This window comes from Amphiura filiformis, chromosome 13 (genome assembly GCF_039555335.1).
Source record: "Amphiura filiformis chromosome 13, Afil_fr2py, whole genome shotgun sequence".
NCBI lineage: Eukaryota > Metazoa > Echinodermata > Ophiuroidea > Amphilepidida > Amphiuridae > Amphiura > Amphiura filiformis.
The window spans coordinates 3,051,434-3,079,100 of record NC_092640.1 but is presented as its reverse complement, the minus strand read 5'-3'; the positions used below and the strand labels follow the sequence as shown (position 1 = coordinate 3,079,100).

The following is a 27,667-nucleotide window of genomic DNA, read 5'->3' as shown; positions in this document are numbered from 1 at the left end:
AGACCCCTTATCATGATAAATTAAAAACATGGGCAAAAAATTATTGAACAATGATATAAATGGAAAAAAGTTTTTATAAGGTATTACAAACATAAAATAAAAAAGGCTTTTTATAGACTAATAAATCTGGACCAACATAAAATAGACAAACTCTATCAAGATCATACAAGTATCTACTCTATAATTCATTAACACTACACAAGGCCAAAAAAAAATTGTTTGTTTGTCCATAGAGGCTTATGAAACAGTTGGGTCGGTAGGTCGGATTTTTTTTTTTTTTTTTTAGACATTGCACTTGAAACTGACAATTTGAAGACTGGTAAATAAGTCAAAACACACAGCACTTTACTGGTTTAACTCTTGAGATGGTTCTGCATGTTATACTGTTCATTTTCTTTGCATTTTCTTTTTTAAATTTATACTAACCTCTGTTTTATACGGTGTTCCATTGATGCCATACAAAAATAAAATCCAAAAAAAAAAAAAAAAAAAAAAATCCAAAAATCCAAAAAAAAAAAAATCCAAAAAAAAAAATCCAAAAAAAAAAAATAAAAAAATAAAAAAGACACGGTCGGGACCAGGGTACACGGTCGGTCGGACGTGGACAAACAAACAATTTTTTTTTGGCCCAATGTATGCAATAAAATGAAAGCTAATGGTATTCTGGATAAATTGCATCTAGGATGAAAATGTCTTTTGGCAAATTGAGAAAACCAAAAATGGTTATAAACTATAAGACAACCACATGATAACACAATGGGTTATTCCTGTTGAAATACATACACCCCCTATTGAAGACATGGCATTAATCTCCCACACAGGGAGTGTAGATTTCAAATAGAGTCACCCATTCAGTGTTGTCTGCTCCAAAATTGGTTATTCCAATTGAAATCCATACACCCCCTATGGAAGACATGACCTAAATCTCCCATTTGTAATCAGCACCCCCTGTGTGGGAGATTAAGGTCATGTCTTTTATAAGGGGTGTGTGGATTTCAACTTCAATAACCCAATATGAGATAAGATAAAGTATGAATGACATTATTCACTTGAAGATCATTCACATGGTCTGCAATGGCCAGTAGATTTCTTCATGGCATTTTTTCTTTGGGCCTTGATAAAAAATTTAAAAAATTCGGATTTTATATAGCGCATTTTTCAGAGGATTCAAAGCGCTGTAAGTTCGCTGGTCTCTCGGGTCATAGGATCATTCCTTATGTTCTGGTGAAGGTAGATGATCTCTTAATACTGCTTTAAAGATGGCAGAACTGACCAATTAGAGGCAATCTAGCCGATGGTCAGTAAATGTCTTCATAGGATGTTTATAGACTGCAGTACTGACCATTGAGAATCAGTCTAGCTGATGGTCAGTGAATGTCTTCATAGGGTGTTTTAAGACTGCAGTACTGACCATTGTCATCAACCCTTTGCAATGGTCACCAATCCTGGCCAATGGTCACCAATCTTGTCGATGGTCAGTGAACATCTTCATATGGTGTTTTAAGACTGCAGTACTGACCATTGAGTGTAAACCCAAGTCTTTTAGCTATATGTAGTCTAATCTTGAGTGCTGGTCCTAGCTTCATTCCCATTGTCTGTAGGAGATGATCTTCTGTTAATACTGGTAGGATCTCACCATCAATGGCTTGCTCACGGAATAACTGTGTGGATGAAAAAAATGATACATTTAGGCAATAGAAACAAATTAGTTCAATCTTTCGATCGACCATCGATGCTTGGTCGATCCTTATTATTTATGAAATCAATTAATTTACTATTGTTAATTGTGATAAAATAGTAATTTGTGCCTGTAGTGATATTGTCCAATACAAATTTATCGTTAATTCTGATTAATTAGTTGATAGTTCATTAATAACATGCATCGAAGCAGCATCGACGGTCGATCCAAAGATCGAACTAATTTGTTTCTGGCGCCTTATAATCTATAATAACATAAAGCCCACTTCCCAATAATCTCAGTTTCACTTATTTCTCTCTAAATTCTGTCTTGATCCCTCCTCTCATGACTTCTTTCTTTGGGCCTCTCCTCTCCTCTCTCATCCACTACTTCTCTCAAACGTTCTTTGTTGCTTTCCCTTCTACATTTGTATAGAATTTTCTACTACACTAAGCCAAAAAAGAAACTAATTTTTCACAAGGTCATATCTTAAAATCCTGTCTATCAAAATTAACCAAAATTACACACAGGATTGCCTCAATACTCTACTCTAAACACATGTCACTAACTATGCAGTTGTCCAACTGACACAACAGCAAAATGCACTGACATGCAACACCTTCCTGGACCACATTCACGGCGCAACAGATTTCTTTGGCTGGGTTCCAATTATTAAGCCTGTGAATGTGATCCCGAAGCTGTTCCGTGTCAGTGCATTTTACTGTTGTGTCAGTTGGACAACTGCTTGGTTACTGACATGTGTTTAGAGTAGAGTATTGAAGTAATCCTGTGTGTAATTTTTGTTCATGTACAGGCGAATAATTGGAACCAGCCAAAGAAATCTGTTGCGCTGTGAATGTGGTCCGGGAATGTGTTGCATGTCAGTGCATTTTGCTGTTGTGTCAGTTGGACAACTGTTTGGTTACTGTTTCTTTTTTGGCTTAGTGTATTTGGCTATCCTCTGCCCATCAGCTCATTAGAATTTCATGGGGCTATTCCAGTTGAAATCTGTACACCCTATAGAAGACATGACCGTAACTAATTATCCACAGAAGGAGTGTGAAATTCAAGTGGGTTTACCTGAATGGGAGGGGGACTCCATTTGAAATCTTAACTCCCTGTGTGGGAAAAGGTCATGTCTTCCATAAGGGGTGTATGGCTTTGAAATGGAATTGACCATTGCATAATGCAGGACTCCTGCTGGGAGTCTTGAGTGACAAACAAAATGTGTCTTTACACTCCTAGATTTCAGTCTAATCAAATATGCATAGAATACAGGCTAGCAGCAAGGTTAACCAGAATTTAACAAGTGGCTGTCATTGTTTTGCCAAACTGCCTGTCCAAAATTTGACCTTGAAACTAAGGCTGGCATTTTTAAGGCGGTAAACGGGTACCCGCCGAGATTACATTACCGGGTAGGAAATACCCTCCCGGGTACCGAATTTGTATTCATGTCATAGTCTATTAATGATTTCAAAATGCATTGAATTTGAATGCATTTTGAAATCATTAATAGAGTATGACATGAATACAAAAGTATCGATTTTCATATTAAAAATAAAAATATCTTGAAATTTTTTTTTTTAGGTCAACCATGAATGATCCTGCATTTAGGTCTAGGTCCAGGGACACTACAAAACCGAAAAAATTAAACACTTCGGGTACCCGGTTACCCGCCCGAAAAATGCGGCGGGTACCCGGGTACAAAATTACCCGAAAATGCCAGGCCTACTTGAAACCATAAACCAGACCTCTGCACTGTATATGGATTCACCTTGTTCAATTTGCTATTGCTATATAACCTAATTTTAGAATTTTGCATATTATGTAACAGCCATTAATTTTGCCTGTCCCAGGAGCAAACTTCCCATCCAAAATGACATGTAGCTAGATAACACCCTGGCTGCGAATTTTTTTTCCGTAGTTAACATTTGAATAGGAGAAACTTATAATACATAATGTATAGTATTACATGTATTATGAGGCTAGATTCCACATGCCATTATTACTAAGTATTTCTTCTTACTTAACAAAAAGAAACGAACTATATTATATTTAAAATTCTACCAAGGATTGACCGGGTTCAACCAACAACCTATCGATCCATAGTCAGACGCTATACCACTATGCTACGAGTAGTTCTGCCAGAAAGCCGTCTTTCTATCATACTTGTTGATTACGGAATAAAGCGTATATACACGATATACTATATTACTAGTTAATACGTATATAGGCCCTATCTCCGATCAATATTGAACCCTAACCATAACCCTAACCCTAAACCTAACCCTAACCCTAAACCTAACCCTAAACCTAACCCTAAACCTAACCCTAACCCTAATAGGCGGGACACCACGTATACAGTTGCTTAAACGGGCTCCCTATTCAAATGTTAACTACGGTAAAATAGTTCGCACCCTGGCTAGCAGGGTGATTGATAGAGTTCTTACCTGAGCATATTCTTCACATCCTTTTAAAGATTGCACAAATTGCACCACATCATCCACTGTCCATGAACTCATATCTGAGGGAACAAAAACTGCATCCCCACCCGATAACCGCCGTGATGTCACTGGCCCATCATCGGCCACCTGACTTGTACTGGTGACACCGCTAGCCCTTGACCGCTCTGATAGACTAGTGCCACTGCCGTTACTATTAGGTGCTAGGTCGGGTCGTGTTAGTTCAATCATGGGTGTTTTGGTTGATGGAGTGATTAGGGATTGGGTTCTTCTTGAGGTATCGTTTGGTGTGATGTTACTGGTGGAATTCCTGGATAAATTGTAGGCTTGGGAATGATATCTGCAATATGGGATGTAATAAGAATATAGGATTACTGGTGGAATTCCTGGATAAATTGTAGACTTGGGAATGATATCTGCAATATGGGATGTAATAAGAATATAGGGTTACTGGTGGAATTCCTGGATAAATTGTAGGCTTGGGAATGATATCTGCAATATGGGATGTAATAAGAATATAGGGTTACTGGTGGAATTCCTGGATAAATTGTAGGCTTGGGAATGATATCTGCAATATGGGATGTAATCAGAATATAGGATTTATGATAAAATAATGCCATGCATACATATTGAGTGTCTGGTGTAAGTAGGCATCATCTGCATATTTCAACATGTTTCAATGTAAGACCAAGAAGAAAAAAATGTTTGCTTGCCCTCCAGTGGGATTTTTGGGGTCGGTCAGAAATTTTTTTTAATGACTCACTACTGTATAGGCCTGTAGTCGATGAACATTGTTCATGTGGAAAGATATATCAATGCTTCACCTCAGACCTTCAATACGCATGCAAGATACACCATAGAAATTGATTCAATTAGAATGACTGCATACCTACAGGCATAAGGCGCCAAGTTTATTATAAACATTGATGCATGAATGGATAGTTATAAATGTTATAATGAGTTTACAGTAATGATTTTGTTCTTAAGAAAAATGTTGTTGGCCAAATTTAGCTTTGAACTGAAATTTTGACACAGAAAAAGTAATAAATCATTAAAATTATGAACCAAAAACTAAAAAAACGACCCTGATTTTGGCCAATTTTGGGTCTGTCGGTGGAGGCCAAGCAAACAATTTTTTTTTTTGCCTAATGGTAAATTAAACATTTCTTCCAGGAAAGTAAAGGTGAAAATGATTTCTATTTTAGGTTTATTTCCTTTTTCTACCACTCAGTGAGTATCAGTAATACATACCTTGGTCTCATGACAGACTGCTTGTGGTAGCTGTTACTTCCTGTTGTTGAACCAGAACCAAACAGTACATGTGGACTTCTATTGGCCTGTATAGGACAGGAAGGAAACGGACGACACTGTTATGATCTGATATGAAATAAGTGTAATGTACAGCTAGTGTTATATCATTGTGATTGCTATAACATGTTACATCAGAGAAGATAACTTACACTTCCCATAATGCATTTCTCCCATTTCAATTTCTGTACTGATTTGCTATCTAGTGCAACATGAGTCGATCCGGGGGGGCACTCCGACTTTGGAGGTGACGCTTATGTGGGCTGTTCCTTTTTCAGCATCGCTGTCACCCGAAGACCCCCTATTTTTTTTTTTTTTTTTACCCCTATTTTTTTCATTTCATCTGTCACCCAAAGACCCTTACAAGGTCAATTTGAACAGTAACTGATTTTGTTACTTATTTTGAAAAAACAAAGAAATTTAAGCCATTTTCGAGGTTTTTGTGGCGCTGTTTCGGTTCTCACCCAATAATTCCATTTAAAAAGGTCATGTTCTCACCCAATGACCCCATATTTTTTACATTTTGCTCTCACCGAATGCCCCTTAGTGCGAAAGTGCCTGCCCTACACCTATATCCATTTCAAATTGAAGTGCCCCGGTCGATAGTGACGAAATGTACCTCAATGAGCTGAACACATCCAAATCTTGCAAAATATGTTGATTTCTTGACTATCGACCCATGTTTAGCAAGTCTATTCTCAAAATGAAAACAAAGGGAACCTGTGCAAAGTAATGGGAGTGTCATTTGATGTAATGAGATGTCATATCATGTTGCAAAGGATTCTGGGAAGGGTAAAATATATTTAGTGTTGCATGATAATCCAACCACACCCAAAGGAGGTTATTTTCAAGTTACTAACATCATTCAAGTTTGGTTTAGGGTAGGGGGATGTGTCACTGAGAATTTGAGAGTCGACCCATCCATACCAATTCCAAAATATTTGGACTCGTCGCTATACCAAAAGTTTAATATTTTTGGCCAAATTGAACTCAAATTGCCGAAGTTCTTAGAAATTTTCCCCAAATTAAAAAAAAAAAAAAATTGGCTACAGTGGGACAAAATTGAGCGTTTTTCAGAAAAATTTAGAGAGTTTTGAAAGAATGACCGATTCAAATGCTAAACCAAAATTGGCAGGCTGGGTCCATTGATGCCCTGGCATTGATGTACCACTGGCTGTGTTACTTGTTATATTAATACTTTTGATGACAGCCTGATAGACAACACCCGGAAGCATGCATTTGTCCAATCAGATTACGTATCTACGAACTAGACCGCTCCCACTGAATAAGAATCCTCATTAAAGGTAGGCGAGGTATTAGAGCTACTTGCAGTTCGCCATTATGCACTATGTGCGGGAGAGCCTCGAACTGGCAGCATACATGAAAGGAAGAATTATGTAACCTTACACAGAACGTTATGACTAGTTCAATTCCCATTCATGTATGCTGCCAGTTCGAGGCTCCCGCACATAGTGCATAATGGCGAACTGCAAGTAGCTTAATTGTTGGTCAAGCAACCTAAAATCGATTTTCATTATCTAGATCAATATATTATTGAAAAATAACACCTTGATGTTTTGCAAAAGTTCATTCTACAAATCGTATACTTTGCACACTTGCTTCATTTATTGTTGTTAATGAGTTATATACGTTTTACAAAAGTGTTGTTGTTTCAGCCCTCTTTACAACGTAACTAAAGAACCGCAGCACCTGACCTATAAAAGTATATCTGTGATATTTTAATTCTTCTACAGATTTTGCAGTTTTTGCCAAAGCTCACTACCATTCGTAAGATGCTGTGAACTACCAAATCACAACAGTTTAAAATAATTAATAACCTTAATGACTTGACCTAAGTGGTGTGCAAATTGGGTCAAATAAAATGTGTTACAAGCTTACCTCTCTTTCTGAATTAGTTAAATCTATATGCTGCGGTGAGTTTTGTTTCCGTGATGATTTATTCTGATGTTTTGTCAAAGATTGCGGCGACCTGAGAATAAAGTCCCTGTCATCAGATGTGACTCCGTTGACTTGGTCTTCCAGGGAAGGAGGACTGAGACTAGCTGGGGAAGACGGTCCGCTATCTCCGGTACTGATATTGAGAGATCTCCTCATATTTTCTGTCCATAGAAGTACACAATGAAAAAATTGTTGTAATTTATCATATAAAATTTTATGGTGATTGGATCATTTATCTGGGACCTGATTGCATGTTTGGATGACAGTGTTTGCTAAATTTGATAGTTTTGATGTTACACAACAAAATTCCAGGGACAAAGCTATTCCAGTTGAAACCTATAAACCACTTGGTCATTTGCCCAGCAGTATGCGTGTGAATTATGGCAATTTCCATTTGTTCTTTGCCCTGCAGTGTGCATACTCATCGTAGTTTGCTCAGGGCATGTGTATTTTAAATTGCCCGCCACATTTCATATTGTACAAGAAAGCCATTGAACAGTGTAGCGGCTCGTTCAAGCATATCGATAGACGAGTCCTTTGCCTTTATTTATTTATTTTATTTATACTTTCTTTAAGCAGGGTAATCCCATCAATGAAAACACTGATCTTCCTGGGGGCCCTGCAAGAGCCGTACATTTACAAATTAAAATACAACTTAAATAATATTTATAGTAGTACATGTACATGAGGAAAAATATACATAGTTAAATATGAAATAATTGTTGATAAACAGTGATGTCAAGTGGTCTATACATTCCATATGGAAGAAATTACTTTAATCTTCCCACACCGGGAGTGTGAATTTCAAATAGGTTACCAGAATGGGTGACTCCATTTGAAATCTATAGAGGGTGTATGGATTTCAACTGGAATAGCCCATCAAGTCCAATTGAATTTGTCCCTATCCAATCAGTCGATATTATTTTTCATACATGTTTGTTTGTTGAATCAACTTTGTTTCAATTTTCCTGAATTGAACTTCAATTTACTGATAGTGTAAACACATAATGATTCAAATTAATTGATGGTAATTCTTCCCTGAATTCACCTCAGTTCACTTTACTGATACATAGTACCTGAGGACCCACCAACCCAAAAGGGATCTAGAAACGGTTGAATCATAAAGATACACCAAAAGATCAGAGAGGTGTTTTAGGTCAATTCTAAGAATAAAAAAAGGGGCAAATTCTCATTTTAAAGAGACACTGCTGGATACAGACTTAGCATGGGAGGGCGAGTTGGCGCAGAGGTAATTCCCTCACTTTGCACCACTGAGGTCACAGGTTCAAGCCCGGCGCGCCCAAGGACTCATGTGCACTTGGTTTATCCCGATTCCATACTACGCTCTCGCAGGTTTTCTTCGGGATCTCCGGTTTCCTCCTGTATCGCAAAAATCGGTGATTAGTTGTTTAGTTATCAAAACTTCCTTCACCCAATGGAATTTGGGGAGCTGCACAGATAATTGGTGGATGTTACAATCTAAATGCGGATAGGTGTGCGCTGCTCGCAGCAACCTAGTTGGTGCGATCTGATTGTGATGATTCACCATTGCAGCGAAATTACAGCGATCTGGAGAAAGTCGCTTTATAAATCCAAAATTTATTTATTATTATGGAAAGCCCCTCCAGTGAATTCCTCTGGGCGTAAAGTATTCAGAAAAAGTATAGTTTGACCTATTTGTGATGCTCCATTTTCAGGTTGATTTTTGTTTTGTTTATTGAATTTTTGAATAGGCATGTGTATACCCTTTGGGGCTATAACATATATAGGTTTAAACATAAACAGTCAGAATTAATAGGTAAATTTTCACGGGAAAATTTTCTGGACACGTGACACCCAGGGGCGGCGCCACAGGGGGGGCAAGGGGGGCAATTGCCCCCCCTATGATTTTCAAAAAAGAGGTAAAACGAAGGAAAAAGAGAAAGAGAAGAAGGAGAGAGAAAAGGGAGGGGAGAAAAAGAGAGGAGGGAGAAGAAGAAAAGGAGCAATTCCCCTCCCTGGCCATGGTTAGAAGGAGGAAACTCCCCCTTCGGACATCTTGCCCCTTGTGGAATGCTGACCTACGCGGTTTTAAAGTTGTTGGTTTTAATATTTTGGGCCCATTTTTGGCAAATTTCCCCCCATAAAAGTCACATGGTCTCTTTTGCCTTCTCCCAACTACTTTCGCTCGCTACACTCGCGAATGGGCAAATTTTGTCCCTTTTCTGACTGAAAAAGCATAAAAACTGTTTTTTTCCTCGCTATGACGCTCGCAAACGGTGGACCTTTTCCGCTTTTAGTGATCATAGGGGGCGACTACCTCCCGCCTATGCTCTTGATTGCGGCTTTCAACTTGAAATATTTCCAACCTCAAGACCCCCATTCATATCATTATATCGTGCAATTTATTAAAATGTCATATACAATGTACCTGACTTAACATACACCACGCTTGCGACCAGAGGCGTCCGACCGGGTGTGGGGTATAAACCTAAATCCCCCAATATTTTGATAGGGTAGGTGGTCCATACAATCATTCCCCAATGTTGACGCCTGTATGTGGGTTTCTGACCAAAGTAACCTCATATTTGGTCATTTTGGCCTAAAAAGTGCCAAATTTTTTCCCGCTTCGCGCGATTTTATTTCACGTTTCCACCATATTTCACTTCGTGCACATTTGTACCATGAACTTATTTTGTTGCCAAATTAAGTAGGTCCATGCCTAATACCAGCGGGCTGAAAGTCGGGCACGGTGATTGAAATCCATAAAAACATGCGGTTGGAAAATAATTAAATAACCCTAAAAAGGGTGAAAATGGTGCATCAAATGGCTTCATTTGTGCTTTCATTTTGAAAAATTTCTAGCTAGCGCGACGGGCAACGCTTTCGCGCTGCATAAACATTTTCCAAAATTGTTTTGCCCCCCCTATCAAAATACCCTGGCGCCGCCCCTGGTGACACCCATGGGCGCAGACATATTAGCATTATGGAATGTGACCCCGAGCACAGTGGGTGTTCTTCCAATGTATTTGAATAGGAAGAATTCCTTCTTTGATGAAAAAATAAGTTACTTGTCGCAAGTTAATAATATTATGGTAAGAGTTTCCGTAGATAAATATTTTTTTCCGTAGATAGATATTTTTGAAATTACGTTTTGATGATATTGTGAAGAAATTAAGAGAACATAATATTTAATAAATTTGCAATGCACAAATTTCTATCAATATTGCGGTCAAAAATACTATTCCAATTCAAAATTACTAAGACTTGAATAGCGAGGTCACCGCCGGCCCGCCGGGGGTCAGAGATCAGGCTCGAGGTTACATTCACATTGATACGCATTGGTCACGTGTCCAGAAAATTTTCCCATGAAAATTTACCTATTATTCTTGACTGATAAAAGAAGCACTTGCTTTTCTTACCGATCATTTGTGGTTCAGGCGAGTTCGCTGCCTCAAATATTCTTCTCTGCTGCTCTTCATAGATGTCATCTTCCATCGATGATGCACTGCGAGGGCGCTTGTTATCACCGCCCATTTCAAGTAAGAGAACACGCTTTCTAGATGAGTCACTTGCAAAGCCGTTGGTTTGATGAAGTTGGCTGATGATATGATTGAGTGAACCTGAATCCGTCTCTCTGTAATAGAGCAAACAAAACAAAACATTAATGTTCTGCATGCTTTTATATAATATTTTCTCAAAATATCAAGAGCTATTTTAAGAACCACTGAACCAATACTAGGCTTGTTTGTACTCATTTGTATGCATTTTGCATGTTGATTCCAAATATGGTAATGTGCAATTCTGAAATTTTTGAATTTGTAACAAAAATTTGGAACCTTTTCATCTGCAGTCAATACCTGCTTGGAGAAGGTTAAAAACAGATTTATACAGCGCAATTGCATATAAAGATCATTGTGCGTTACAGACAGTTGCTGATAAAGATCATTGTGCGTTACAGACAGTTGCTGATAAAGATCATTGTGCGTTACAGACAGTTGCTGATAAAGATCATTCCCAGCAAACACAAAACGTTTTCGACATCATTCGCAAAAGGATATAAAAGGTTGTCAGAAAACGTTAAAATGTCGGGTTATATAAAGGGTATATTAAGGGTATAAAACGTTTTCATAACATTAAAAATCATTTTGTGATAATCTACTGCTCAGCAAACAAAAATGTTTTACAGAAAACGTTTAAATGTCGGGTTATATAAAGGGTATAAAAACGTTTTAATAACATTCCAAAACATTTTTGAAAACTTGATACAAAACATTCTAAACAGAATGTTATTTTGGGGAGTTGAAAAAATATTTTATAAAAATGTTTGCCCAAAATATTTGAAATAACGCTTTTAAAACGTTTTCATGACCTTTATATAACTCGACATTTAAATGTTATTAAAATGTTTTGAAAAAAACATTTTAAGAACATTTCTGTGTTTGCTGGGTTCAAATATTTTAACATAATGTTATTTAAGTGTTGACAAAATATTTGGCATAAAATGTTTGCAAAAATAGTTTACAATAACATTTTTGAAAACCTTTTAAAAATATTGCTGTAGTGTGTTTTCATACAAAACGTTTTAAAACGTTTTCATGACCTTTATATAACCCGACATTTTAATGTTATTAAAACGTTTTTATGTAAACCAAAAGCCAAAATATAACTTATTAAAAACGTTTTTAAAACGTTTTTGTGTTTGCTGGGTTGTGCGTTACAGACAGTTGCTGATAAAGATCATTGTGCGTTACAGACAGTTGCTGATAAAGATCATTGTGCGTTACAGACAGTTGCTGATAAAGATCATTGTGCGTTACAGACAGTTGCTGATAAAGATCATTGTGCGTTACAGACAGTTGCTGATAAAGATCATTGTGCGTTACAGACAGTTGCTGATAAAGATCATTGTGCGTTACAGACAGTTGCTGATAAAGATCATTGTGCGTTACAGACAGTTGCTGATAAAGATCATTGTGCGTTACAGACAGTTGCTGATAAAGATCCTGGTGCGTTACAGACAGTTGCTGATAAAGATCATTGTGCGTTACAGACAGTTGCTGATAAAGATCATTGTGCGTTACAGACAGTTGCTGATAAAGATCATTGTGCGTTACAGACAGTTGCTGATAAAGATCCTGGTGCGTTACAGACAGTTGCTGACCTTTGAACTTGTAAACCATTTGTTACATGATCCAATCAGACCAAAGTCAGCAATATTGAAATTTAGCATATTTTGTTCTGATTTTACTGGTACTTTTAAAAATTTAAATTTCAGACCATTTTAGCCCCAAATGTCTTCTATTACACTTACACAGATCGTCTATGTGATTTGTCTAACACTGTGGACATAGTTGTACTGCTAGGAACTGTTAATAACCTATTATTTGATATAGATTTCTTCTCTGAATACCTCACACGACTCTGAAAGCAAAAAGGAAACAAAGTTATTGACTATTGGTTGGTTCACTTGAAGTTTGGGAGTGATGTCACTGCTTTTCCACTTTTTCACTTAATATCTGGGGTTTAGAGCCAGAACCGTCTAAGTCCACAATTACATGTTACTCATTTTGGCAACAAATGGATGATTATGGATGGATATGCAATGCATGTTAACTTGCATCTAGCTAACTGTTTAAGTGACCATGCATTATGTAATTGTGGACATAGATGGTTTTGGCTCTAAGGCCCAAAGTAGATATATGTTATATTCCAGAGTAAATCACCTGTCACAAAGAGTGGACCATTTTAACGGATACAACCCATTAGTCCAAAGGGTCATTAGTCCTATAACCTAAGCCCTAATCCTAAACCTAAACATAACACTGACCCTAATCCTAACTCTGACCCTAACCCTGAGCCAAACCCTATACCTAACACTAACCTTATAATGGTAACCCTAACCCTATAGCTAATCATGCCCCTCCCACTCCCCTCACCCTTGGGCTACTATAAACTCACCACTAGGCTGATCTATGTACACTCAGCAACCACCATCTCATATGAATATCTTTAGTGATTTACTTCCTTCCCCTCCATAGCCATATCATAACATGTCCCTCCCCTACCCAACCCCTACCAGGGTCGGATCCAGGAATTTTTGATAAAGGGGGCGCCTTTTGGTCGACGACGAAAAAAATGTGTTAAAGGGGGTTACCCCCTCGAAAACTCAACGGTTTTGGCCCATTGTTTGCTGTTCATGGCCGAATTTGTTCCCTTTTTTTAAATTTCTTACAATTTTGTATTTGTAAGTTACCGCGCCCTTTGCTAGTCAAAAATAGAGGGCGCGCGCCCGGCTGCGCCCCCTAAATCCGCCCTGCCTACCCATCCCTCCCCTCCCATGAGCCACTATAAACTCACCATAGCCATGTTCATCTTACAGTTGCTGCACTCACTAGCGGCTGATGTATGTACACTCAGCATATTTCCTCTACTCATGAGTATCTTTAGTGATTTACTTCCTTCCCTCCATAGCCATATCATAACATGTCCCTCCCCTTCCTGTCCCCTACCCCTCCCCATCCCTCCCCCTCCCATGGGCTACTATAAACTCACCATAGCCATGTTCATCTTGCAGTTGCTGCATTCACTAGCGGCTGATGTATGCACACTCAGCAATCCTCTACTCATGAGTATCTTAAGTGATTTACCCCTGTGTCTGATACTCCTCTTCCAGTCCTTAGCTGTCTCCCGTCCACTGATGTATTGGAACTCATTGGGTGTGAACCATTTTCCCTGTTAGGTAAATAGAAGACATTTTAGAAAGGCTTTGGAATCATGTACTTTGCATGTTGGATAGGCTTTATCATACAGAGTTTTGAGATATTTTCTCAAAATATCAAGAGCTATCTCAAAAACTACTGAACCAATACTAGGCTTGTTTGTACTCATTGTAATGTATTTTTCGTAGTTATTCCACATGGTCATGCAAATTTACAAATCTGAAATGTGCACATTTCAAAAGAAAATTTTGGAGCTTGTCCACAGTTGACACCGGTGTGGAGAGAGTTTAAAGCATAGATAAGCGCAAGAACATTACAAAAGTGTATCCTATTTTGTCCAGTCTCAGTATACTGGGTGCCCGGGGGGTACTCAGTACAAATGACCATACGGGGACGTGCCGCAAATTTTGGGAAAATTTGTAAAAACTAAGACAATTTTGGTTAAATTCGGCCGAAAATTTTGACTTTTGGTATATAAATGGGTCCAAATTTCTTGAAAAATTGGTATATTTATGGGTCCTCTTCCAAAATCTCAGCGGCACGTCCTACCAAAACCAAACTTGAGTACCCCGGGACTGGGTGGTGGTATACTAACACTGGGCACATTTTGTAGAGGGAATGTAAGGTCTTACTGCAAACATGATCAGATCCAAAAATTACCATACCAGGACATTTCAATGTTACACTATTAATTTGGTTGAATTTATACCAAAAAAAGATGCACACTGTAAGTTATTTCTGCCTGGTAGATTGTCAAAATTGAGCTGGCATGAGCCATCAGCATGATCAGTGGAAAGCTCTACTGCCTCTCATTTTTCAGATGATTAACTCTCTTCACGCGGGTGTCGACTGCAGACGACATGTTTCAAAAAAAATTTTAAAATTCAAAAATTTCAGAAATGTAAATTTTCATGACAATATTTGGAATCAGCATGAAAAATGCATTAAAATGAGTACAAACAAGGCTAGTATTGGTTCAGTAGTTCTTAAGATAGCTCTTGATATTTTGAGAAAATATTTCAAAACTTGAACTTTTTCCGTTGAAGCGCATGGCTAGCACGCAGAGCATTAAATTAATTTTCTTGTTTTCACCAATACTTACATTGAAATATATAGATTGTCCCTTGCTTCCTTGACACAGTTTATTGATGTACAGGAACCCACTATTACTGCCACAGTCTACATCTAATACCAGATTGCCTTCACGATCTCTACATGGCTGGAAGTAATCATTATTGGCAGCAAGCATGTCCTCTGATTGCTGTTGAAAAAGGGGAGAATTATATGATGAGCTGAATGAAGGGGTGTGGGGTGTGGACAGATCACCAATTTGGGGGAGGGGGTGTGCGTGTGAGATTACCTTCATGGTCTTTGGAAGTCATCATTACTTGCAACTAGCACATCCTCTGAAACAAGAAGATATGAGCTGAATGATGAGGTGCAGTAAGCATAGTGGTGCATTAGTAGGGGGTGTGTCGGTGGAGTGTGTATAAGATTATCTTCACAATCTCTGCAAGGTTGGAAATGTTTACTGCTTGCAACTAGCATGTCTTCTGACATGTCCAATTGCTGTTCAAACAAAGAGACATAAAGTGAAAGCCTAAAGTAAAAAGTGTCACAGCTGAGCTCAACATATAGCTCAACATGTTTGACACAAATTACCATGATTACAATTATAGCTCCCCTCCTCACCCACACAACATCTGACGTCCCCCTGGCTATGACCCATGGCTTGCTGTACATTACACTCGGAAAAGGCATACGGAAGAGGCATACCTGATCGGGGCAAGGTGGGGAAGTTGACTCAAAATACTGGACAAAATTTGCAACATGCATCATCCTTTTGCCCGGTTTTACGCCACAATTGTCCTAATCTTGGCCCATTCATTTGTAGCATTAAAATTTAATCATTTTTGCATGCATTTGTACCGGTACAATTTGCAAAAATTTGCCTACCGCCTGGCTTGGTAGTCCTGGTACCCCCCATACAATATATGCCTTTGGATGTACAAATGGAAGCAAACTTACCGAATTACATTCGGGTGTGTCAGGGGCAGCTGGGGAAAACTTGTTACTGTCATCTGGGAAAAACTTGCTGTCATCTGGTACATCATCACGACTACTGGTGCTTCTACCACCTTCACCTTGAACCTGTCCAGAGAAAAAATAGGGGTCAAATAATTACCAAAAATCACAGCCAAAAATATGAACACCTTTAAACACAGATACCCTTGAATATCTGTGATTCCAGTTTGCCCCCCTCCCCCACTTTTGAGACTAAACCCCCAAATCACGTAAATGTCCACATTTTATGCGGTAATTTTGCACAAAATTGCCAATTTTGCCCCCCAAATTCAATTTGCCCCCCCATGCCCCCCAAAAAATCCTGGCGCCGCCACTGCTGGTCATGTGCTTAGGCTATTCCATTTGAACCCCACCCCTTGAGGAATATTCTGGAATTCCAACCACATGTTCATCTAAAAATAGAATTTCTTACTAGGAACCTAAGTGGGTGTGTTAAAAGCCACTGGAATTTTAGCATTATCTAGAGCATGGGTCCATAAATAGTGGCGCATGGCATACATGTGGCGTGGCTTCCTGAGTGGCGCCTGGCGCCATTTAGAAAATTTAATACAAATTAAAAATAAATCAAACCCTTTGATCAAACTTTGCAGGAATATCTCCAATATTCTATATTTCAACATTAAACAATGCAATTCCCATGTTATCCTTGTAAAGACAGGCTAAAATAGTACAAAATGTTGCACCAAATGGCATCATTTGCACCTCAAATTTCAAACTAACTCCCCCTCGGCGACTTCGCAGCCATTGAGTGGCGCTTTACAGTTTTCTTTTTATTTCATGTGGCGCTTCAACAAATCTATTTGAGGAAGCCTGATCTAGAGGTTTCAGCTGAATATTAGAATTAATATGAAAAGTGCAAAAACTTCCCATGTTGACCATATTTCAACCGGGATCAAGATAGCAATGTCATAGGGAAGATGAAATGGAATAGCCCATCTCACTCAACTTCCATTGCCTTAATGGTCAACACTTGTTACTCCACCTCATAACCAACTACCGTAAAATGGGGTAACTTTGGGCACTTTTCAGAGTTTTTAAACCACTGCTTCCAAACAAAACCAATTATATTTCTAATTAACTCTTTTTGTGACATTAGGGTTCCCTTCTACACCTTGGAGTTGAAAAAGATTTTTTAATAATTTTGTAAGGGTGCCCTAGGGGATAAAAATGACCTGACCAAAGTTACCCCGCCTTTGGGGCAATTTTGGTCACAGTATTACATTCCATGAAGGAAAAAAAAAATCAAAAAATTGATCTTCGCTGAATAGGGCAAGTTGTTGTTTTTTGTGACATTTGACACTTTGCAAAATTAATCAAACACACATCCTTGCTCACAAATATTGATTTTTATTTTTTCTGAACAAAATGTAAAAAAATGCTGATTTTTGGTCAAAAATCCCGCTTTTTTCGTAAATTTCAAGGAAATTACACATGAGCGACTATTATTTCTTCCAAACATATTTCTTAACAAATTGACACCAAATATGACTAAAAACAATATTGCTGTATGAAAATATGACCATTTAAAAACATATATTTGACCGACCAAAGTTACCCCGCTGACCGAAGTTACCCCATTTTACGGTACTCACCCACTCATACCAGTAAAAGCTTCATCCATCCACTAGCCTATAGCTTCTGGGATGTATCCCTCAACACACTCTCCAGGATGTGTGCTCAACTGCACCACTCCTCCTTCCAAAAGACTCCAAACAAACATACTCGGCCACTCCCCACCCCATATCCATAACAACTCAAGATTCATCCCTACTCACCATATTTATGGGTTTTGAATTTGTGCTGTCATAAGCCTCCTCCCCATCATCCGGTCTCTTCACCTGTTGCTGGGGGCCTGTACTCCCATTAGTATGGCCAGTACCATTGGTACCACTATCCATCACACCATCTCTTCCCAATCTTTCTTCTCCCTGCTGCATCTCTTCCTCAGTCTTATCAGCAACGCTTCCTGGTGATGACCCATTGGTGGCGCGATGGACACTATCGGACTGTTTCTCACTGCTGCCAGAGTCACTACTTCGTCTTCGGAGGTCTTCCGGGAGATCTTGTACTTCGTTCATATAGTCATCTGGCACCATGAATTCTGATTTGATTGGCACAGGGGGTGCAACTGATGGTCGTGGGTCATGAGTTAGTGTGCTCATTTTGTGGGATGATGTTGTCTAGCTCTTCTTTAATATGGTTCCTGAAATGAATAAAATGAAAGAGATATGTATGATAACAGGCATATAAGGTTATGAATGTTTTGAGTCATCCAGTAGTAGAAAATATAATATGAATCAAATTCTGGACTCACCAACAATATTAATGCATATAGCAGAACACATTAGCTAAACTGTACATCCATTACTCACTCCCTCAACTAAGTTAAGTCACCCATCACTCACTTTCTCAATTGAGTCAATTCACCCCTCACTGTCTCTCAACTGAGTCAATTCACCCATCACTCACTCTCTCAACTGACTCAACTCATTCATCACTCAATCTCAGCTGAGTCAACTCACCCCTTGAGTTAATTCACGCCTCACTGTCTCTCATCTGAGTCAATTCACCCATCACTCACTCTCTCAACTCATCCATCACTCAATCTCAGCTGAGTCAACTCACCCCTTGAGTTAATTCACGCCTCACTGTCTCTCAACTAAGTCAATTCACCCATCACTCACTCTCTCAACTGTCTCAACTCATTCATCACTCAATATCAGCTGAGTCAACTCACCACTTGAGTTAATTCACGCCTCACTGTCTCTCAACTGAGTCAATTCACCCATCACTCACTCTCTCTCTCTCTCAACTGACTCAACTCATTCATCACTCAATCTCAGCTGAGTTAACTCACACCTTGAGTTAATTCACGCCTCACTGTCTCTCAACTGAGTCAATTCACCTATTACTCACTCTCTCAACTGACTCAACTCATTCATCACTCAATCTCAGCTGAGTCAACTCACCCCTTGAGTTAATTCACGCCTCACTGTCTCTCAACTGAGTCAATTCACCCATCACTCACTCTCTCAACTGTCTCAACTCATTCATCACTCAATATCAGCTGAGTCAACTCACCCCTTGAGTTAATTCACGCCTCACTGTCTCTCATCTGAGTCAATTCACCCATCACTCACTCTCTCAACTCATCCATCACTCAATCTCAGCTGAGTCAACTCACCCCTTGAGTTAATTCACGCCTCACTGTCTCTCAACTGAGTCAATTCACCCATTACTCACTCTCTCAACTGACTCAACTCATTCATCACTCAATCTCAGCTGAGTCAACTCACCCCTTGAGTTAATTCACACCTCACTGTCTCTCAACTGAGTCAATTCACCCATCACTCACTCTCTCAACTGTCTCAACTCATTCATCACTCAATCTCAGCTGAGTCAACTCACCCTTTGAGTTAATTCACGCCTCACTGTCTCTCATCTGAGTCAATTCACCCATTACTCACTCTCTCAACTGACTCAACTCATCCATCACTCAATCTCAGCTGAGTCAACTCACCCCTTGAGTTAATTCACCCCTCACTGTCTCTCAACTGAGTCAATTCACCCATTACTCACTCTCTCAACTGACTCAACTCATTCATCACTCAATCTCAGCTAAGTCAACTCACCCCTTGAGTTAATTCACACCTCACTGTCTCTCAACTGAGTCAATTCACCCATCACTCACTCTCTCAACTGTCTCAACTCATTCATCACTCAATCTCAGCTGAGTCAACTCACCCTTTGAGTTAATTCACGCCTCACTGTCTCTCATCTGAGTCAATTCACCCATTACTCACTCTCTCAACTGACTCAACTCATCCATCACTCAATCTCAGCTGAGTCAACTCACCCCTTGAGTTAATTCACCCCTCACTGTCTCTCAACTGAGTCAATTCACCCATTACTCACTCTCTCAACTGACTCAACTCATCCATCACTCAATCTCAGCTGAGTCAACTCACCCTTTGAGTTAATTCACACCTCACTGTCTCTCAACTGAGTCAATTCACCCATCACTCACTCTCTCAACTGTCTCAACTCATTCATCACTCAATCTCAGCTAAGTCAACTCACCCCTTGAGTTAATTCACCCCTCACTGTCTCTCAACTGAGTCAATTCACCCATCACTCACTCTCTCAACTGACTCAACTCATCCATCACTCAATCTCAGCTGAGTCAACTCACCCCTTGAGTCAATTCACGCCTCACTGTCTCTCATCTGAGTCAATTCACCCATCACTCACTCTCTCAACTGTCTCAACTCATTCATCACTCAATCTCAGCTGAGTCAACTCACCCCTTGAGTTAATTCACGCCTCACTGTCTCTCATCTGAGTCAATTCACCCATTACTCACTCTCTCAACTGACTCAACTCATCCATCACTCAATCTCAGCTGAGTCAACTCACCCTTTGAGTTAATTCACGCCTCACTGTCTCTCATCTGAGTCAATTCACCCATTACTCACTCTCTCAACTGACTCAACTCATCCATCACTCAATCTCAGCTGAGTCAACTCACCCCTTGAGTTAATTCACGCCTCGTTGTCTCTCATCTGAGTCAATTCACCCATTACTCACTCTCTCAACTGACTCAACTCATCCATCACTCAATCTCAGCTGAGTCAACTCACCCCTTGAGTTAATTCACGCCTCACTGTCTCTCAACTGAGTCAATTCACCCATCACTCTCTCAACTGTCTCAACTCATTCATCACTCAATCTCAGCTAAGTCAACTCACCCCTTGAGTTAATTCACCCCTCACTGTCTCTCAACTGAGTCAATTCACCCATCACTCACTCTCTCAACTGACTCAACTCATCCATCACTCAATCTCAGCTGAGTCAACTCACCCCTTGAGTTAATTCACGCCTCACTGTCTCTCATCTGAGTCAATTCACCCATTACTCACTCTCTCAACTGACTCAACTCATCCATCACTCAATCTCAGCTGAGTCAACTCACCCCTTGAGTCAATTCACCCATGACTCACTCTCAACTGACTCAACTCATTCATCACTCAATCTCAGCTGAGTCAACTCACCCCTTGAGTTAATTCACGCCTCACTGTCTCTCAACTGAGTCAATTCACCCATCACTCTCTCTCACTGTCTTTCAATATTGAGTCAAGTGATCCAGTGGATGACTTGACTTTCAAATGAGTCAACTCACCCGTCACTCTCACAAGTCACACATCACTCTCTCAACTGAGTCTACTCATTCATTTTAACTCATCTATCACCCACTTTGTCTCAACTGAGTCAATTCACCCATCACTCTCACAAGTCACACATCACTCTCTCAACTGAGTGTACTCATTCATTTTAACTCATCCATCACCCACTATGTCTCAACTGAGTCAACTCACCCATCACTCAGTCTCTTAACTAAGTCAATGCACCCATCACTGTCTCTCAACTGAGTCAATTCACCCATCACTCTCACAAGTCACACATCACTCTCTCAACTGAGTCTACTCATTCATTTTAACTCATCCGTCACCCACTTTGTCTCAACTGAGTCAACCCACCCATCACTCAGCCTCTCAACTGAGTCAATTCACCCATTACTCACTTTCTCAACTGAGTCAATTCACTCTTTCAATTGAGTCAACTCATCCACCACTCATCTTTTAAGTCAATTCACTCATCACTCACTCTCACAACTCACCCATCACTCTCTTAACTGAGTTTACTCATTCATTTTCAACTAAGTCAACTCACCCATTATCACCCATTTTCTCAGTTGAGTCAACTCACCCATCACTTAGTCTGTTAACTGCGTCAATGCACCCATCGCTGTCTCTTAAGTGAGTCAACTCGTCCATTAATCTTTCAGCTAAGTCAACTTGCCAATCAATCACTCACTCAGCTGAGTCAATTTGCTCATCACTTAGGCCTACTCTCTCATCTGAGTCAACTCACTCATTACCCACTTCTTCAATTGAGTCAACTCACCCATTTCTCAATTGAGTCAACTCACCCATTGCTCTCTACTATCAGCATATCATCAACTCATTCACTTTCAACTGAGTCAATTTAGTCATCATTCTTAAGTAGGCCTACAATTGAGTCAACTTACCCATCACTCACTGAATCGACTTATATCACTCTCTCAACTGAGTAACTCAGCCATCACTCTTAACTGAGCCAGCTTACTACTCATTTTTCACTCTCAGCTGAGCAGAGTCAATCCACACAAGTTTATTCAGTCACTCACTTACTCATTCAATCATACGCTCATCAATCGTCACTTGCTGAATCGCCCATTTTTCAACACTCACTTAATATTCGCCCAGAGGATGATTTAATGAAGCCCCATCATGCACTGTAAAAGTGTTATCACTAGAGTTTCAACTGCCACTTTACTTTTCAAATCCCATTGAATTCTGTGCAAAAGATGTTGTTTTAGATTATTGTGTGTGTGTCATTATTTAATACTTGGTCGATTTCAGATCTAAAGTGATTTATGCATAAAGGATAATTCACACCTTTTGTAGATAACATAAAATGTGAAATCGACCAGCTTTTTGAAGGTGTTTTTATCTGTCCAAATTCAAATTTAACCATGCACGTCTATGCCCGGGGTGCACTTCAATTTGAAATGGATATAGGTGTAGGGCTGGCGCTTTCGCACTAAGGGGCATTCGGTGAGAGCAACATGTAAAAAATATGGGGTCATTAGGTGAGAGCATGATTTTTGGCATTAGGTGAGAGCAAAATGTAAAAAATATGGGGTCATTGGGTGAGAACATGACCTTTTTTTAAATGGAATATTTGGGTTAGAACCAAAACAGCGCCACAAAAACCTCGAAAATCGAATTTCTAGTTCTAAATGGCTTCAAATTTCTTTATTTTTCAAAATAAGTAACAAAATCAGTGATAAATGAAAGTTGCTGTTCAAATTGAACTTGTAAGGGTCTTTGGGTGACAGATCAAATGGAAAAATAGGGGGTCTTCGGGTGACAGAGCGCGGAGCGAGCATGTGTTCGTCAAAAATATGGGGTCTTTGGGTGACAGCGATGCTGAAAAAGGGGTCTTAACAGCCCTACATACGCGTCACCTCCAAAGTTGAGTGCCCCCCCAGGCGTCTATGCAGTGGGCGGGCAGTGGTGTCATGTTCACTTACACAGCTATGCTAACCGCAAGACTTGTTGGGTAGTGCTTAAATCATCCTCTGATATTCACCCCGGGATATTCACTCACGCTTTCAATTTTAAACCATTGAAGTGATTTTACTCACTAAATCTACTAAACGAAAAAGCCACTTTCCAACGGTAAAAAAGTCGGGCAAAAACAAAAGTCAATTTATTTACAATTTGCAGTTTTTGACACTTTCGCTGGGATCAGTGAATGGGTCAAAATGTCCAAGAAGGTCCATTAGACAGAATGCCATGCACTGCCCAGTGAGTCTTTAAGGTCCGATTTCTCGAAGCTTGGTTAGTCCTCAGGCTTATTTAAGCCATCAGGTGCCAAGTGGATCCATTTTATTGATTATCTTTCTAGGTGATGTACGGTGTGAAATTGTAAGCACTGGTATTAGGCCTACTATTGGTCTTAAGCCTGATGGCTTAGGAGGCCTGACCACTAACCATGCTTCAAGAAACCGGCCCTAAAAGCTTATCATGACAAATTACGAATTATTTGGCATCTTATCATATAAAAGAAAAGGAAGTTTACAAGGTGGCCCTGCATTTCCGTGTCACTTATATTTTTAGTGAGTGAGGGATATAGCCCAGGCATATTCATTATTCGCCCCACCCTCGGACCGCAGCGTCGTTTCTCGCACGTATATTTATATCATATTTAGCACTGAGCTATTATAGCCAAAAACGAAAGGCGGAAGTTTGAATTATTAGACGTGATGTGACGAGGCAATGAATAATAAAGACATGCACCGAAACTATAATTAATCGTAGCAAAACAAGTAATAGAAATGGCGGACATGTACAACACCGTATTCCTGCATGCATAATATCCTGTTTCCGCACTTTCACTTACGCTTATCGACACAATGGCTTGCAGGGACGTAGCCAGGATTTATTGGGGGGGGGGGGGTATTTTGCAAAAGTGGACTATTTTCCCCTAAAGTGGACCTTTTCTCACAATTTTGGACTTTCTTTGACCAAGAATGTATAAAGGCCAAGTTTTTCGCACGCTACGCTCTCAAGTGGGCAAAACCTTTTTTTTAACCGAAAAAGCGTTAAAACCCTGGGGTTTTTTCACCTGCAACGCTCGCAAACTCGCGAAGTGGACTTTTTGGGCGATTGGCGGGCCGGCCACGCCCCTGATAGCTTGAAACCAAAAGTCAGGCTATCATGTTATTGCTATAAAAATAAGTAGGCCTATGTCACAAAGTTGCAGCTTTCTTGGAGAAATTTACCAATTTATTTTTTCCTCCCATTTTAAAAGAATTGAGTGAAATTAAATTAGTGAAAATATTTCATTATGTGTTTAAGATCGAAAGTTTCGAGCATCTCAAGCTTGACTGAGTTCGATACGGAGGAAAAAATGCATTCCGCATTGGGTATGCCTATAAGGTCTTTACAAGCTTGGATACAGTGTGTGTGTGGGGGGGGGGCATTAGTCCGAAAACGATTAGCTTAAAAGTTAGGGTTTAGAGCATAATTATTAGGTTATAGGATTGGTGTTAGGGTTATGGTCAGCATTAGAGCAATATATAGTGTTTACACATCTAAATGTAAAAAGAGTGAAAAACTCACTCCCCAAAAGAGTGACTTAGCTTACTTATAAATCACTCAAAAAAGAATTTATCGCTCTTTTTGAGTGGTTTTAAAGTTAAAAAAACACAATTCACTCTTTTTTGAACCCAGAACCGTAACCATATGGTAACACGAGCCCTAAATCCTATGGGGACACCTCGTCAGTCCGAAACATCGTCAATCCGAACCCCCGTCAGTCCGAAAACTCGTTCTGACCGTAAACTACTGTCGGATTTAGGACCATGATATAGGCCCTAACACTTAAAAAACGACGCCCCCCCCCAAAAAAAAAGAACCACTGTAATTCCGAAAAACAAGTCCACTTTTCAGTGTAATAAAAATGTCAAGAGAAGGTCCCAATTAAAAGAGTTAAATTAACAAGGAACCACTTGTTCAACTTTTCAAAATAGCCTACAAATGTCTACTTTTAGGGGAGTAGGCCTACAGTCTACTTTTTTTACATGCAAGCGATTTCTATTTTTGGGGGAAATTCCGGACTCAGTACGCCAAAAAAAAAAAAAAAAGATTCCGCTGCAACGTACACAGTGTATGCAGCTGACCCGATAGTGCATCCGTTATGGTCTTCCGTATTAGATTAAGGGTACACGAGGTTGGTGTTTTGCAAAAATTCATTCTGCAAATCATATACTTTAAAAACTTGCTTGAGTTATTGTTGTTAATGAGTTATGTACGTTTTACAAAAGTGTTGTTGTTTCAGCCCTCTTTACAACATAACTCAAGAACCACAGGACCTACAAAAGTATATCTGTGATATTTGAATTCTTCTACACACTCGCTATGAAATGATTGATGCAAGTATTGTCTAAGTTCACTACCATTCACAAGATGCTGCGAACTACCGAATCGCAACAATTTAAAATAGTTGCTGACCTTAAATTTCATTTCATGAAAATATTGACAACTTTGCAAAATGAACAAATGAAACAGCAAGCATGAGTATGCATTACAAGTGTGTCGATTTTAAATAATCATTTTGTCCCATTTTGGTAGGCCTCGATACATGACAGAACGTGAACGCTTTCTACGCAATTATGACTTAAAATAATTATAACTACATAATTAACGCATAATACGTTATGCGATTAGGTCATCCGGGCTTTTGATTATCACCAGGTTGCCGCCGCATCATATGGAATTGAATTCACATTACTGCCAAGAACAATAAACCCAGCAAACACAAAATTGTATCCAAAATGTTATAATAATATTTAAATGTCGGGTTATATAAAAATCATGAATACGTTTTTAAAAAGTTATTGTAAAATATTTTGTGGAAACGTCTGTTAGATGTAATGAATCAGGTTTTCTAAAATGTTTTATGAATGTTATTAAACATTTTTATACCCTGCCGAAAATTCAACATTTTCTGTAAAACTTAAAATGGTATCGCAGCACCACAGGAGAGAAACCGATATCAAAAAGTGACCCTCATCGTCGACGCTGATGGGACGAATATGACAAACAAACAAACAAACAAACATACAAAACAAATGACCGATAACACCATTATTAATTGAATTGATATGAAACTCGGATGATGTAGGCCTGTACTATTGTCGTCATGGTCGTACTCGTAATAGAAACGGTCATGTTTCCTTGGTGCGCCTCAAAGTTTCTTCCAAGACGTGTCTACAGTGCCAAAGCCCCAGGTGCCAAGCTCTTTTGGTAAAATCGTGCCAATCTGTGTTTCTACAATCATTTCAATTTATTCACACAGGCCTAATCAATAGCATATGATTAAATATATTTTATACGATTAGAATTCTTACGATTGGAAGTTTACTGTAGGTCTATATGCGAAAATGCTCTCCGTGTATACTGTACGAAACTTTTAATTTCGTTTCGTCACGCCCTTGTGTCGACGACGACGCGCAAAGCATGACTGTCGAGTGTCGACATTCGTCGAACCAATTGTGAACGTCGACTTTCATTCATAAAGATAACTTAAAAAGCTTTCAAAAGTGTCATATTAATTGGTCTATTATGTGTATAAATACATGTGACTCTGTTAGGCTATAATACAGCACCTAAGTCAAACATACCTTGCTAAGTTCCGCAGCACGCGTGATGATACGTCTTTTTTCTCGATGACAATAATAAGTCAGTTTCGCTTTGACGTCAAACTGTATGCTCCGTTGTGTTTTAGTATAAAGCTCCGCAGAATTCCAAACTGACTTTTTATGATATTTCCATATTCATATTAATGTTATTCCCAACAACAAAGGTAAAACTGACTATTCAAATCAAAAAATAATCCAAAATATTTCCCAATTCAGTCTCCGTTTTTAGTGCATGAAAGTGACGCGTCACGACGCCGGCTTTTGACTACTCAACCTTCCTGGTTGAAAGTATCACGAAATGGCCTGAACAAACTTAACTACCCTGGAACAACCTCATCCGTCGCGGAAATGAGCGATTTGGAAAGCTATAATTGGCCGGCTGAAGTCAGGATAGCAGTTAGTGTCAGCGTCAACGCTAGCAGCAATCAGGGCCATTATCGCCATAGATATCACGCACGCCTGGCCCTGTCTACGTCGGTTGGTCGGGAGTGAGGTCGGGGCGGTGGTGATACCATGATTAGCGGGTTAAAATGACGGAAAGAAAGTAATTGGAGATCTTCCTGAATACAAGTCAAACTGACTAGGTTGAAAGCTTCAGTGAAAGTTTGATATGATAGGCGGGCCTATGACCCGATTCACCCGAATATTTTCATAGCGATTTCAG

At 39.3% G+C, this 27,667-nt stretch overlaps 1 protein-coding gene across 2 annotated transcripts; it reads right to left on the bottom strand.

The window, feature by feature from the left end:
- Positions 1-572: 572 nt before the first annotated feature.
- Positions 573-27,551, bottom strand: LOC140167892 (uncharacterized). Of its 2 annotated transcripts, XM_072191178.1 has the most exons (11): positions 26,986-27,544; positions 17,969-18,396; positions 16,137-16,259; positions 15,211-15,369; positions 13,942-14,121; positions 12,701-12,810; positions 10,809-11,023; positions 7,348-7,568; positions 5,392-5,477; positions 4,129-4,480; positions 573-1,661 (listed from the first exon to the last, which is right to left on the bottom strand). In XM_072191178.1, the coding sequence occupies exons 2-11, from the start codon at positions 18,353-18,355 to the stop codon at positions 1,476-1,478; spliced, it is 2,019 nt and encodes a 672-aa protein (XP_072047279.1). In that variant the 5' UTR covers positions 18,356-18,396; positions 26,986-27,544; the 3' UTR covers positions 573-1,475. The 2 variants fall into 2 exon arrangements, with proteins under 2 accessions (XP_072047279.1, XP_072047280.1); XM_072191179.1 differs by lacking the exons at positions 573-1,661; positions 4,129-4,480 and adding an exon at positions 4,513-4,708 and having other exon boundaries at positions 26,986-27,551.
- Positions 27,552-27,667: the final 116 nt, after the last annotated feature.

Excerpts from the sequence above, each read along its gene's own strand:
- LOC140167892 (XM_072191178.1), bottom strand. The coding sequence starts at position 18,355 with ATGAGCACACTAACTCATGACCCACGACCATCAGTTGCACCCCCTGTG. Across the intron at positions 16,260-17,968 it reads ATTCAAAACCCATAAATATG|GTTCAAGGTGAAGGTGGTAG; the intron begins GTGAGTAGGGAT and ends TTCTCTGGACAG. Across the intron at positions 7,569-10,808 it reads GCCTGAACCACAAATGATCG|AAAATATGAGGAGATCTCTC; the intron begins GTAAGAAAAGCA and ends TTCTATGGACAG.